The sequence below is a fragment of the Ammospiza caudacuta genome, chromosome 6 (assembly GCF_027887145.1).
Source record: "Ammospiza caudacuta isolate bAmmCau1 chromosome 6, bAmmCau1.pri, whole genome shotgun sequence".
NCBI lineage: Eukaryota > Metazoa > Chordata > Aves > Passeriformes > Passerellidae > Ammospiza > Ammospiza caudacuta.
The window spans coordinates 33,325,438-33,340,536 of NC_080598.1; the positions used below are offsets into that span (position 1 = coordinate 33,325,438).

General features: G+C 42.0%; 2 protein-coding genes across 2 annotated transcripts in view; one reads left to right on the plus strand and one right to left on the minus strand.

The window, feature by feature from the left end:
* PLEKHH1 (pleckstrin homology, MyTH4 and FERM domain containing H1) overlaps positions 1–6,825 on the plus strand; it is a 35,924-nt gene extending 29,099 nt beyond the window's left edge. The window contains exons 22-26 of the mRNA XM_058806682.1: positions 379–521; positions 1,427–1,556; positions 3,188–3,274; positions 3,791–3,937; positions 4,251–6,825. Of these exons, the coding sequence (XP_058662665.1) occupies positions 379–521; positions 1,427–1,556; positions 3,188–3,274; positions 3,791–3,937; positions 4,251–4,427 (684 nt within the window). The 3' untranslated portion in view covers positions 4,428–6,825. The remainder of the gene's footprint in view (positions 1–378; positions 522–1,426; positions 1,557–3,187; positions 3,275–3,790; positions 3,938–4,250) is intronic.
* An 839-nt stretch (positions 6,826–7,664) lies between these two features.
* PIGH (phosphatidylinositol glycan anchor biosynthesis class H) lies at positions 7,665–13,168 on the minus strand. Its single transcript, XM_058807495.1, has 4 exons — positions 12,967–13,168; positions 10,956–11,165; positions 10,244–10,327; positions 7,665–8,695 (listed from the first exon to the last, which is right to left on the minus strand). Exons 1-4 carry the CDS (start codon positions 13,144–13,146, stop codon positions 8,594–8,596), a joined length of 576 nt encoding a protein of 191 aa, XP_058663478.1. The 5' UTR covers positions 13,147–13,168; the 3' UTR covers positions 7,665–8,593.
* Between the last annotated feature and the right edge of the window lie 1,931 nt (positions 13,169–15,099).

A 15,099-nucleotide genomic window follows, 5' to 3' on the forward strand; every position in this document is an offset into this window, starting at 1 on the left:
AACAGTGTAAACTGAGGTAAAGAAGTGGGGGATGTGGTCCAAACTATTTACAAATATGCTGTTCTTTTAATTGGCCAATTGAGAATAAATCCCCAAAGCCTGGTAGTTTATACGGATGTGTGTCCTCACAACACATACCTGGCTGAGATCGTGTTCCACTCTCTTGGATCAGTAGGTAATTCCTTGGGCAGTCATGTCCTCAGTGGTTGCTCTTTTGTATGCAGTTGCTCTGGTTAATGCTGTAGACAACATTCCCCAGCTGTGTCTGTTTGCATGCCTAATAAACACAGTAGTTATCAGTATGGGAATTCATGGAATGTTCTACTACATTAAGAACCTCATAGTTCTGTTGCACTATAAACTATAATGTTGCCTTAGGTGGAATATGGGGATTTGGATCGACCAGGATCTTCAAGTCCTGGGGGACCATCACAATTGAAAATGCAGCATCTTCTCCACCAGGTTTTAGATAAATTCTACCCCAAACACTACAAGCAAAACATTACTCCTGAACAATTCAGGTAAGCTGTTGATTCTTCAATACTTTGTACTGAAATCAGCTTTTACTTGTCAAATTACCTTTATATTTAAGAAGTTTCAAGGAGCCCTGTCAAGATTATTGATGTAGAAATGCAAACAAAGAAAAGTGTCAGGAAAAGGCTCCCTTAAAAGAAAAAGCAATATAAAAAGAGACAAATCACCAACTAGTTTTGCCATAGACAAGAAGTTTAGGCCTTTCACTTCCAAATTAGGCATCTCAGTTTCAAAAAACTAACCCAAGCCTGAGATGAATTCTGAGTTTTATGTTTTACACTTCCCCCAAGTGTCAATTGAATCCAGGTGCCTAACATTTTCAATGAGCCATAAAGCCAGCTTATATGGGTTGCTTTAGACCATGCAGTAATTCTGGTAGGACATATTTTGGCAGGGTTTTTTGATGTTCTGACTTAGAAATTCTCATACACGATGCAGAGAGCTCAAATACAAAATTCAGATGTTGCCACAGATCTCAGATCTATCTGATTTAGAGAATGGTCTTCCTACAGATCCTAAGCTATTTAGGGATGCAGTGGTGCCAGTAACACAGTTACCTCCTTTTGGAAGCAAATTCCATCTGCATGTAGCAAGGTAGCTGCCAAACCATCCCTAGTGAGCCAAATCAAGAGTGAGTTAATACATATTGCCACTCCTTATAAAGCATACTACAGGCAAGGTATGAGGAAAGTGAGCAAGTATGTGGAAGTAGAGAAAAGCTAAAATAAATTCAGGTTGTAGAACTGATAGTGCTAACAGCCCCATCTCTAAGTGCTCTGTAGAATAACCTTTTTGGAGTGAAGAAGTACATTTATTAACTGTTCCAAGTCTACATATCTTTCCTTGGAAGACATTAGTAAGTAATACTGTCTTGTGTCTTGGATTCCTAAAGGCAGCTGACCGACAGGCTGGCGACAAAGTGGATGGTGCTGCAGGGATGCTCTCCCCCAGAATGCATTCGAATTTATTTGACGGTGGCCCGGAAATGGCCTCTCTTTGGAACCAAAATATTTGCTGCTAAGGTAACTGGAGCACATGTTTTTCTGTTTCCAAGAGTGAATTATCTGAGAAGAGACATACCTGCAGCCTCTGGGAACACAGGTTGAAAATGCTTTTATTTCAGAAAGGGAAAAAATTGGACAATTCAGTACTGAACAAGCACCCCTGGTACCATATAGGTTGAAAAAGACAAGTATATTCTAAGCACTAGGGGTTGCTAGTGTTCAGTAAATAAATACTGAAGGTTCCCTGGCTGTGTCAATTGATCACGGTGCCGAGTACTTACTACCTGTCCTTACAAGCCTTACCAAAGCTTTCTGAGGCAGCTGGATGTCCAGTTTTCCTGGACATCAAGGCTGCAATGGTAGTTTAAAAAATAACATTTACATACCACAGTGGGGGAGGAGGACTCACCCCTAAGTCACACCTGGCAGCTAGTGTCAGCTGTAAGGAGAATTGCTACTTTAGTCCTGTTCTTTGCTTGACACAGAACTGGATGCTTTCCTTGCCACATGGGAGAGGCAAGTACTCCTAATGTCCTGTTGCAGAAACAGAAATGAAAGTACACATTGGGTAAGGTGCCAGCCCACAGGCATCAGTGGGAGAGCAAAGAACAGCTGCAGGGAGCGCTTCCCCCAGCAGCTTGTACCATCCCTCACCCCATTCCAGGCTAGAGCTCTGTGCCTGTTGCTCATGCCTGAACTAATTTGTTAGCACATATGTCTGAGAAATCAGACAGGTTTTGGCCTTAACCATCTTTCCCATCCCAGCAGAAATTTCTGCTGCTGAAAGCTTGAGTGAGATCTTCTTCATGGTTACATGTCTCTTGTTTTGAAGTCAAAGCTGCTCTGGTTACAGAAGAAAAGTCTAATGATGAAAGGGACCTCTTGAATAAATATACAAGAAAATAAATAGTAATAAATATACAATATATTTTTCGAAAGACAGTTATTTCCACTGTCAGGACTAAAAGAGGTTACTGGTATTTGAGGTTATTGACAGAATATGTAATTCAGTATACTGAAGAATCAGAATATAGAATAGGTGGACCCACAGGTGAAATAATGTTGGTATGATGATTAATGCATGTTATAACTTTTCAGCAATTAAACAGCAAAGCCTATGGCATTAGCCATGTAATAGCAGATTCCCAGGAAATATTTTCTGTTGTTAATCAAAACAAGTCATCTTCAACAGACAATTGATGCACATTTGCTGTAAGATTTTGTAAGAAACAAAATGGCATTGATGTGATGGTACTTGGTATAGAAACCAGCAGGTTTCACTGCCTTCCTGACAGATAGGAGCAGTATAAACACGTGTGCTGGGCAGAGTTGCCATGCTGTTGCTCTGTCCTAGCATTTCCTTCATTTTTAACCGCACTGATGGCATCTAATTAATTTCAAAGGCTTTGTTATCCTTGTGTCTCTTGTGCCACTACTCCAAAAAGTGTATGTAAATCTGAAAATGTTATTCCAAATTTTGGGGAAAGCTGTCTTAAAAATCAAACCAGGTCACACCAGTAAGCCTTTAGTATAAGCCTTTAGGATTTTTTCTCATCTTCACTTTATCCTTAAATCTCAACATTTATATCAGAAATATCATTCTGTGGTGTTCAAGAAATACCTGAATTCATAATTTTATTTCTCTCTAGCCTATTTTGCCTTCCTCCCTGGAAAACAGTCCAGTCTGGATAGCTGTGAACGAAGATGGTATCAGCATACTGGATTATAACACAATGGTATGTGGAGGAACACTCTTTCAGAGGAATACCTTACCTAGCACAGAAAGACATTCCCATGAGTCCAGTGAAAGTCACTAACAGTTTGTCTTTAACTTCAAATGTGAATTATTATTAGAAGTTAGTTTGTAAAAGTCAGAGATGAGGGAAGGCAGTGTTATGTTTGAACACTCCACAGACAAAGGAAAATTACAGCTGCAGTGTAAGGTAGGGCAGCAAACATGTTCATACATCTTGCAAAATCTCAGTGGTGTGTGCTTACTACCACCATCTGGAATATAACAAAATCTGTACTATGAAGTAGTGAGGCCTTGAGCACACCAGGAGAAAACTAGAAATGCAATTCTCACTTGAGCTTTCTCTGCCAGCTCTTACCTTTAGAGCCATCTACTGCCCTTCACTGCTGGAGATCTGGTGTTCTTGCAGGAAGTAGCAATATAAACTAATATATTAGTTTAAGGTAGACATTTGGAGTTTTTTACAGAACTATGACTTTTTCAAACTCTCTGTCTGCAGCATTTGAAAGTCTCTTATTCATACTCCTCTGTGCTGACCTTTGGAGGCTGTCGAGATGACTTCATGATTGTAGTCAGTAAAATGAAAGAAAGAAGTTCTGGAAAAAATAGCACTGAAAAACTCCTCTTCACAATGGCAATTCCAAAGGTAATTACAAATGAAAAGTGAGTTTCTTTCCAGCTGGCAGCATCAGGGCTGGGTGTTTTGTACAAGCCCTGGGGACTGGTACTTGTGGTTGCTGCACTAGCTATATATATTCAACAGATCCTTTGTAAGCTGGAACCTTTCAACAAGAGACTTATTCTACCTAACTCTTAAAGACAGGGCTTCATTTTAAAACTGAACAATTCCATGGGAGAAAGCCATTTACAAAAGCCATGCAGTCAATAGATGCTAAAAATCAAAGGGCATTCTTACCTGTAATTGACCTACATCATTAATCATTTTCTCTTTTCCCCAGATTGTTGAAGCAACACTTCTGATTGCCAGCTACATTAACTGTCGTTCAACTCCTTCCCTGCTGTGTTCCACACAGCCCTCACGAAGCCAAGCACCTGCCAAGAAGCCCTGGGACACTGAAAATCGGTGCTTTTTTCCTTCCGTGCCCCGAAGCACAAAGGGGCCCACCCTGCTCTAAGGGATTGTTCCACATGAGCTGATTTTGTTGGTTATATACCACAGATTAATGCAGGCTCTGATTCCTTTTCCATAATAATAGACAAAGTTCCTTAGAGGTAGAGGCAGTGTACTTTCTCTTAAAAAAAAAAGTTGATTTGGGGGACTGTGTGGGAGTTTCCTTTCTGTGACACATTCCATCCAAAATACCATTCCTCAGGTCATTTGCCTGCACAGTGCTCCAGTCATTACAGCTGCACTCATTCTTCCATCTCCTACTGTACTGCCTTGCTTTACATGTACATATATTTTCTTTGATCCCTCCCATTTTCAGATTTCAAACAACATAAACTTTTGTGTTATTGCTCAGACATGAAAGAAAGACATTGCTAAGAAAGAATAGGAATTAAACTCACAAGAATAATTCTGATGCAAGTCAAGGGTGATTTCAGACCTGAAATAGTGAGTATAGAATTAGAGTTCAGCAGTACTTAAGAGTATTTTCAACCTTAAATAAAGGTGGAAGCCTAGGGTCTTTTCATGTTGAGTACTGGGAACACCTGGGACCTGGACAGTGTCAGAGAATGCCCTGGCACCTACAGGACCGGTGCCTTTTGGAAACTGACACTGTTCTATGCAGTAGATGAACATCAGATTGCTGCTGCAGGGCAGGGCTCCGTGTGTCACATGCTCCACTCTCAGACAAGCACTTTCTAACACTTCTGATAACCACTGTTGTAGATGTGTCTGGAACTGCACATTATCTCAGAAAAAAGAAGACAAGGCAAGCAAATTTTGTACTTTTTCTGTCTTTCAGCAACTAGGACAGATCTTCCCAGACAAGCTCTGCCATTCTGACTTGACAGAAGCTGCTTCTTTTAAACTCCTGCTTCCTTCATGTACCATAATCAAGGAGGAGGTAGTGGGCAATTGTGTACTCATGTTCTTCTGACTTTCCTAAAGAATGTCAGTAGGTTCGATTTTCTTTTTTATCTGTTTCAAAGGGACTTCATTATGAGAAAATTATTGAATTTTAAACAAATAAAGGAAAAATATCAATTCTTCATAAAAAATCTAAATCTACTTACTTTAAGTTCAGCTATTTTGAGAAGCATTTTAAAAAAGCTAAGGAAGAATAACTGCACTTTGAAAAGTACCACATTCAACTTCATAATAATTATGCATTCATGGGCAGTTTTCCCAAATTAAAACAGTATTAATCCAACCACTGGACCAAAGTCAGTAATAGCAAACCAGTTATTTGCAAATAAACAAACCAACCATACCAGTGTTTTTACTCCTTAGTTCCTGCCACCCAACCTTGACACATCCAACTAATGCACATGGGGGAGCCGATAGATCAAGGATTTTTTTTATGCTTATGATGGGTGCAAGGCCACAGACTAAAAGAGAAGAGCAGGGGGCAGACAAAAATTGTTCTAAGCAATCCCTCATCAGCATCTTTGTAATATAAAACAAAAAAACCCAAACAAAACAAACCCAACCCCAAACCATCCATAGAAACAGTATGGCAGACCTAAGACAGGAAAAGATTCTATGAACTGTGACCTGATTTGCACATACTGTAATGTACCCACTTGTTATGAATTTAAAGACCATCCCTTGAAGGTACAGAGAAGGGTAGAAGTTTTCTGAGCCAAAAATAACTTTAAGAAGATATTTAGTAATTTTTGTTTTCCCTTAGATACTTTCCAGTCTCTCTATGTCCCAACAATAGCTTGTATTTCCCCTCTCTCTCACAATTATCTTAGTACAGCTGTGTCAGATAGAATACACAGTGTTACTCCTCCTCACTCTGTCACCTGTGCCTGACAATTTCTCCTGTATCTGAAGATTAGTTTGACAATTTGCTTCTGGTATCCCACCAGTAACAAAGCTGCTTCAGAATAGGCTGGAGCTGTCATCAGTGCTGGGGACACTCAAGGCATAGAAATCCCCAGGCTCTATTTCCTTGTGTCCTCAGAGACTTGAGGAGACTTGTACCAGGGCAAACAGGAAGCAGAGATGTTAAATAAACAGCAGCTCTCCTGAAACTCATTATTTTTTGCCACAATTGCACTTTAAATTGAGAAGTATGATACACAAAACTTTCTTTCTTCCTTATTTCTTAAAAATATTCACCAATACTTGAGTGTTTCAGGGACCACCCCACTCTGATGGATGCACACACCCCTCCTATTTATAGCTTACCTGTCTTCAAACACCCCACCCTGTGTAGATACCTACTTTGTATGATTCTTTGGTAGAGAAAATAATTTTTTATTTTAATCAATGCTTTTGGCAATGACTGTTAATGCTGCATAGAATGAGATGACAAAAGCCTTTGTGTTCCTAACTGCTGTGTGTAAGTAAAAGGCTGTCTGGAAGATACTGTGAGATTTCTGTTTGGTCTTAATAAAATGCAGCTCGTGAATTAATAACCATTAATTAAATGTGTATTATTCTCAGAATGAAATAAACTATTTTAAAAGCTAAAATATTCTTGATGTAAACAAAAATGAACATAGATTGTGTTTGGTATCCAGTCACAAACCATAGCAGGTATAAACCTGCCCTAGACTGATTCCTTGTTTCTCTCTGCTGATTTTCTCTTAGCTTAAGTGGACAACTACACCATGGGCACAGGATGTTTACTCCTTCAAAAGATTGCTGAAGCTATCTTTCAGACTTCTTGCTGTGACACAGCTTCTTGGTAATTTCTTCAGTGCACATTCTGAGGACTTCATAGGACTTTTACAGCATAGTTAGCACTCCCAGCACAGCCTTGAGCCCATGACTCTGTCCACTCTGTTGAGCCATCTTTTCTCTTCTGACACAAAAGGCAGTGGCACATCCCCAAGCTGCTGCGTTTCACTTGGACAATGAGAATACTTCTGTGACATGAGCTAACTAACCTCTGTCTTTCAAAATTTGTAGGACTGTGGAAAAAAAACCACTAATCCCCCTATCTCTACCTTATTGCATGATGGTATGGTGCCAAGTGTTCATTTACAGATTATGTGGACAAGCATGGTACAGCATTGTATGCAAATAAGCATGAATCCAGGCTCCTGCCAACTCGTGGGTTTAGCTTTTGACACTTCAGTCACCTCATTAATATTACTAAGGAGTTGTGGAATATAGAGAGAAAAATACCAGTTAAGTGTTACAGTAACTTTTAGCTTGTCAACAAAGAAGAATTTCCCAACCTTGAGTTACTGCAAAGAGCACAGATTAATAAAATTTTATTCAAGTTGTCATTACCATCGTTTTCAACAACACATGTGCCTCATATTCTGAGAGTAACCCATGTGGCCCTTTAAATGCCACATCTCTTCCATGTCCCATGTCAACAGGCCCTGCCCCATTCAGCAATGGGTTCACATTTTCCCTGTGCTCCTTTTGACAGTTAAGCACTTACTGAAACCATTCTTGTTGCCTTTGACATCCTTCAACTGATTCATTGCCAGCTGGGCTTTAGCTTTTCTAACTGCATCTTAAACAGTGTTGCTATATTCCTCCCACATCACCTGTCCCTAATTCCACCCTCTGTACACTTCCCTTTTGTGTTCAAGCATTGCCAGGAACAGCTTGCTCATCCATGCAGGCTTCCTGGTATTTCTGCTTCACTTCCTGCTCATTGGGATGGACTGTTCTTGATCTCAGAAGAAATGATCCTTGACTATCAATCAGCTTTCTCAGATCCCTCTTCCCTCTAGGGACCCCATCACATGGGACTCCTTCAAGCAGATCCCTGAAGAGGTCAGTCTTCAGATCTCTTTTATGTTTATTCCATTAAACACAATTGAATGCAACAGTTTAATTTTCTGGTTTTGTCCTTCTGAAATTCTCCTGTCTTCAGGAAGTTACTATCTGATCCCACACATCAGCTTTGGTATTTAGAGTGTGATTTTCAAACAAAGGGTTAAATAAAAACCAAAACACGCATACTTATGGCAGTCCAGCCAAGGTTATTTTCTAATTTTAGCATAATTTTCAGATGCATGAAACAGTAAAAAATGGATGCATTTTCTTGTCTCCCTTTGCTCTATTTCCCCATAATTCTTTTCTGGAGAGGCAAGAAAAAGCTTCAGTCTGAGCCTAAAACGTTCTGCTAATGGGGCAGTTTTTCTTGCTTTTCCATGTGTCCCTCTGAGTCCTGCTGAAAGTTTGCTGTCTTTTTTTCAGCTATTTTATTTCACTTGATTGTGGAGCTGTCTTCCTCTGCTCCAGGATCTCTTGACAACTTTTGTACACTTCTATCAAGCAGTCCAGTCGTGGCTTGGAGCTCTAGAAGTCAAACAACAGAGAATCAGGCTCTGAACTGAAACGCCAATTAATTTTACCCAAACAGCAAACAGTGGTCAAAGTACAATGATTTTTCAGCAATTCTAACCTGGACCAGCTGAAAACCAGCAAGGAAGTTAAAGTTTCACGGTCCCACAGTCCCTACGATCCTATAACTTTTGAGCTCCCACAACAGCATTACTGTGTAAAGTCCATCAAATGCCTCCTTGCAAGAGTTGCTTGAGAGAACAAAAGGTCAAATCAGTGCAGTGAGGCTCCTGGGCTGAGTGACATGAAAAATTGTATTTTTGAAGGCTGCCATAACTTAGAGAAACCCAGTGAAGGAGACACAATAAAGGTACTAATCATTGCTCCTTCAAAACTAACATACTAACTTGCATGTTAAAATAATTACAGACAGGCACTGCATTTCAAAATGCAAGAGTTCCATACCTCCTATGCTGCTGGAGTCAACTCTACCAGTGCTAAGGTATTTCCATGAAAACAAAACTGGTCAGAGTTGAATGGTAAAAAAAAAAAAAAGAAAGAGAAACAATACAGCAATACAGATGCCAGGCAGACCTGGAAAGCAACATATCAAACTAATATCAGGTACTTGAATGCAGCTATCTGGAATTTAGTAGTTGTTGATTTCCAGCAAATCTACTTTCCCCTTGTTTATATGTGAAATATCTAATTTATATTACTGTTACTAAATATCTAATTTATATTACTGTTACTAAAGATCTTTACAATTGTGGGACTGAGTTAGCAGAAAGTGTAAATGGAATAGACTATTTATACTCCTAAGTATTCAGACTGACTGTATCCAGTCACAAACTGTTGGCAGATTACAAAACAGTCAACAGCAGCAGGTGAATTAAGGACAGAGAGGGCTCTACAGCTCAGCAGTCTAAGAAGTGAGGTACCTCTGTGCTGCTTACCACCCCTCATGGATAAGGGCACTGTTGTGTTAGGCATGAACACACACAAAGCAAATCCATTCCAAAAATGGGATTATGAACAGTCAGAACACGTTAGCGAGAGAAGAGAGAGGGGAGATGAGGTAATGGCAACACAAACAAGTTATGATACATTAAACAAATTGGTCACTGCTTGTACCATGATCTTTGTCAGCAGGGCAGGCAGAGGAAGTCATTCCAATGCCAAGGAAGATTTATGAGAACTTTTGGTACACAGAGCTAAGGGAAAAATCAACTGCAGCACATTGCCAGAGTTATGGTGGTAACTGAGCACAGGACTGCACAGAAAGCTCTACAAGTCCTCAGCACCCTGTGGGAGCCAAAGACTTTTAGTTCATGCAAACTCCTGGCCGGGTTCAGACTGACACAACTCCCTGCTGTTTGAATGGAGGGCACATGAAAAAACCCATCCCCATTAAGTAGTTCTGTGAGACTTTAAGTGCCACCCTGACAGCCCAGCCAGAGAAAGGCAACTGTCACCCACTACTGTAGCAGAAAAAAAATATGCTTAGACAACTGATGCACACACAGAGACCACCATCTGGATCTCTCCACCATTCAAACTCACCTGAAAGAGTGGCACAACCTCAGATACTCCCTGAGGATCTTCAGGGTCCTGGAGGAGGATACACAGGTAGTAGATAACTTTTTGCTACAAGACAAACAGACAAAAGTCACTGGAGTATAAAAATGCTATCAAACTGCCTGGAGTTAGCACAGGAATAGGATCTGTTTCAACTCGCTGGGCTGAAGGCAAATCCTGCCAGGTCACAGTCAAGTCTACAAATTTTTATCAATAGCTTTCACTCAGTAAAGAAATAATTTTGCCTATTTCTTTCTATTAAGTTTTTAACCTGAAAAGAAGACACCCTAGCTGGAAGGGTAAGGTCTGCTTTTCTACAGGAGCTTTGTAGAAAACCCCGGCAACAAGAAAAACGATTGTTTGTGTTGTCATAGCTTCTCATCTCCATCCTGATTACATATGGAGCTGGACATAAGGATTTGTAAGAACAGCATAACAGAAAGAACTAAATCCACTAGCTCAATGCCAGTGGCATTATCCAAGGGATGGATCTGGCTTTTTGAGGTTATTTGTTTGGTTTGAGTTCTCCTTTAAAGGTGAGAGATGACAGAATAAGGAGAAAAATCTGAAATAAAGCTCCTGATGCTAGTAAATCTATGGATGGTGCTGTGTTAAATTGCTCTGGTAAATCATGCTCATGAAAATACACTGGCTGTGAGTGTGCCCAGACACAAGAAGACAGACTTTGTATGATTACCATATGGATGGCTTCATTGATAACCACATCCTTCACCTGCCCCATCTCAATGAAGGTCGTGCTCTCTTTCCCTGAGGCATAGGCTGAAGTCACCTGAATGCCGAGTGAGCCGATGACCAGCAGGGATTCCTGGTCAATCTTCACGAAGTGCAGGTAGATGATCAGGCCGATCAGCGTGATGAAGATGGCAGCAGAGAGCACCAAGCTGTTCTGTAACGCAAGCCAAGAAAAGGCAGAGCTCTGGTACTACAATTACTTTAACACAGCTTTAGAGAAAGTAAAATTGCACAGTAAATTGTATATTAAAGCTACAGGTGCAAAGCATTTTTACTTAGGTAGAGTCATTTTATTCACCTGACTGGCTGATATATATGTAGTGAAGTTTAAATCAGTCTTTGCAGTATGCACTAAAATAATTGGGAGCTGAAACTAAAAACTGCAAGAAAATTCTATTTCCTTCCAAGTTCAATGCAGAAATCTCAATCCAAACAAGCCACTTGTGTAAATGAGAGTGCATTATGCCAAATTCTAAAGATGATGTCACTGACAAAAAAGTGTTGTGAAATGTTTACAGGAACCAAGGGTGGATTTTCACAGTGGAGGAACCCTCCTTCAGGATAAACACTGCCCTGGTGGTTTTCTTACTATGAACTGCTACTCTAAACTTGTTCAAACCTCAGCCTCTTTTTGCCTTAAATACCAATGCAAAGAAAATCAGCTTTATCCTGTACTTTTTCTAAGGATCAATGTCTTTTGCATGCTGCAGTCCTGGGACGGCTGTTACATTTTAACATATAACTGATGACACTATAGTCCCCAGTAAGTCATCTGAAGACCTGGTAATATATTCTAAAGGTCCAAAACCTACCATCTGTTTCTGGTACATGTTTTAGAGAACTCCAGGCCACTTATCCATTAATGAGAGTTATAACAGACACTTCCTAAAGAACTGCACAGCCCCACCATTCAAGCTGAGCCTGTACCACCATGTGAGCTAAAGAAGCCATGGCTTCAGGAAGTATACAGGACTTCTCCAAAAGTTTGCTGTCACAGGGGAAAAAAACAGTCATGAAGTACAAATAGTGAAATCCACAAAGAGAGAGACTTTCAGACCTGATTTCCTGGCAAAAGGAAGAATTGCAGTCACTTGCATGTAGGCTTCAGGAGTGTGTGTAAAGGCAAGCAGGAAGGCAGTGGGTGGTAACCCACTGTATGCTTTCATGAAAAATGAAACTCAGACATGAGCCATCTATTCCAGTCTGACTCCTGACAACTGACTTATAATACAATCTCTATCTTCATTTCTTAGGAAAGATTATTGAAAAAAATGGATGCGCAACAGTCAAAGCATGGGTCACAGTGACTAGCTTCTTTGGTTAAACTACTGAATTCAGTCTGGACATAACTGATCTGGGTCCAGTTTTTGATAAATCCAAAAGCATTAGTTTAAATATCAGCAAATTTTTAAATCTCTACTGCAAACATCTTTCTGCCTCAGCTGTGAAAATTGATAACATTCATGGTGCAGCGCTGAGTCACTCAGAAAAAATCCTTTTGGGGATTAAAAATCATTCACCTTCTTCAATTCCTCCTTAATTTCAAATTCTCACAACTCATCTCTCCAAGTGAGCACGTTTTATTTGGACTCACAAGTATGTGCCAGGCATCACTCAGCACGCAGACATAAATCTACCCTCTCTGTCTAAGAGGCTACAAACCAACAGAGGCACCCGAGAAGACACCGGGGCGAGCAGGTGGCAGCCCGCGGCCTTGAGCCTGGCACAGCTCTCCCTCTGCCAGCACACCCCATCGGCTCGGCGTCCCCGGGGCGCGGGGGATGCCCGGAGCGCCGCTGAGCGCCTTCCCACGGGCTGCGGCCGCCCTCGCTGCCCCGGGCGCCGCTAGCCAAGGCTGCCCAGCCCGCGGGACTCCCGCGGTGCCCCGCTGCGACAGACGGACACGGGCTGAGGGGCGCAGCCGGGCCGGGCCCGAGCCGCGGCGGGGCCGGTACCTCGCAGAGCGCGAAGAGCCCGTAGGCCGCCAGCCAGACGGCGGAGGTGGCGGCGCTGAGCGAGCGCAGCTGCAGGCGGGGGCCGCGCACCGCCAGCTCCCGGCAGGACGCGCTGTGCTGGCGGCGCCGCAGCGCGATCGGCACCCCGGAGGCCGAGAGAAAGCGCCGCTCCTCCGCCATGCCGGGCAGGCGGGGCCCGGGCCGGCCGGCCTCCCGCGGGAGGAGCCTGAGCCGACGGCCGGCTCTCGGCTCCGCTCGCCCGCTCCGAGCCGCCCGGGCCGCAGGGTGGTGCTGCAAGTGGGCTGTCCCGCTTGTTGTACCTCGCCCGGAGTCCGTCCTTAATCCCGATGACATCAGCGCTTTCTGCGGTTTGCACATGTTGACAATTCATTGCTTGCTCCCTCTGTTTATGGAGTATGAGTTTTAAAGGGCACACGGGTTAGTGGTGCTGCACGTGTCTCTTGCCGTGATGAAGAGGCGGAGGATTTCATGGAATCACAGACTGTTAACGGGTTGGAATGAACCTTAAAGAGAATCTAGTTCTATACCACCCGCCTTGGAAAGGGACACCTCACACTAGACCAAGGTGCTCAAGGCCTTATCCAGCCTTGCTTTGAACACTGCCAGGGTTGGGGCATTCACAACCTCCTTGGGCAACCTGGTCCAGTGTCTCAGCACACACAAAGGAAAAAATTTCTAATATCTAACCTAAATTTCCCCTTTTTCCATTACTCCTTGCCCTATCACTACAATTCCTGATGAAAAGTCTCTGGCTTCCCAGAAGGCCCCCTTTAGATACTGGAAAGTTTCTATGAGCTCTCCATGCAACCTCCTATCCTCAAGAAGGTTGTCTTTCCCCCCTTTGTCCTTACCATCTGCAACTCCATAAATGTATTTTCTCATCTGTACCACACTTAGCTACAAGGTCTTTGGATTTTTTTTCCCCAAGGTTTAAAGCAGAGTTTTCTGGTCCTTTGCCATCTAAATACGTAGTAAATTGGAGACTTGGCTTTGCATAGAGACTTAATGAGTCTTTGTATTGTGTTCCCTTTAAGGCATTTCAGTTATTACTTCATGTGACTTACGTGGCAGTAACACAAAACTACAGCTCTGTGGCTTTCAAACTGCCATCCTGATTTCTTTGGTGTTTCTATTTTTTTTCCTTCTACCACAGTTTTTGAGCGTTAGCTTTAATCACAGTTGCCATCTTTCTGTGAGCAATTTACTTAATTCATGGTATTGTCAGAGCTCTTGGGTGGATACTATATATATAAAAAACCTGTTAATTTGTTCTCACAGGGGCAGCAAAGGAGTCTTAAGTGACATGAAAAACCAAGGGGCATCAGAGAATCACTATCAAGGTCTTGGCTTTGCCTGGAGGAGTGGCTGATGGCTGCCATCCGTGGGCAGTCTTGTGCAGTACGTCCAGGATCTCACTATGACACAAGAGACCAGGTGGACGGATGGGCTGAAGGGGAAAAAAGTAACAGCAGACAATGAACTGCAGAAATGGGGAAGAAAATACTGAAGTTCAAAAGAGGATGAAAGAAGTTAATAAATGAAGTAAAACAGGACAAAAACCCAATAAATTGAAAACCGGCTTTTTAAAGAGGGAAGAAAGGTTTGAAATGGCAGGCGAGAAGAACTGAAGTAAATAAACATGAGTTATGACAGCTGGTATGACAGCTTCAGAGGTGGGGACAGGAAGAAAGGGAAAGAAAAATCAGAGTAGGAGGTAGAAGAGGTAAAAGCACTATGAACAGCCAGGTCAGTAAACAGGACAGAACGAAACGTGAGCTCCTGGAGGAGTGTTAACAATAATTCACATTCACAAGGCATGGGGGAGTTACTGACATAGAGACGGGAGGAGAACTTGGAAATCTTAAGAAGCAAAACTGCTTGGATTTTTTTGTGTGCGTCACTGGCAACTCCCTGTTTAACCATTTTTGTGCTTTGTCATGTCATGAACTGTAAGCTTGTCTTTCAAGCTTGTACAGAAAGACTGCACATTCGACAGTGGGAATCATCTTGCCTTGTCACAGAAGGGAAAGATGGGGACTTTAATTTGTTTTTAACTCATTTGTTAATCATCCTTCAAATGTGCCTCGAATAGGAACAGCTGGAGACCTCTGA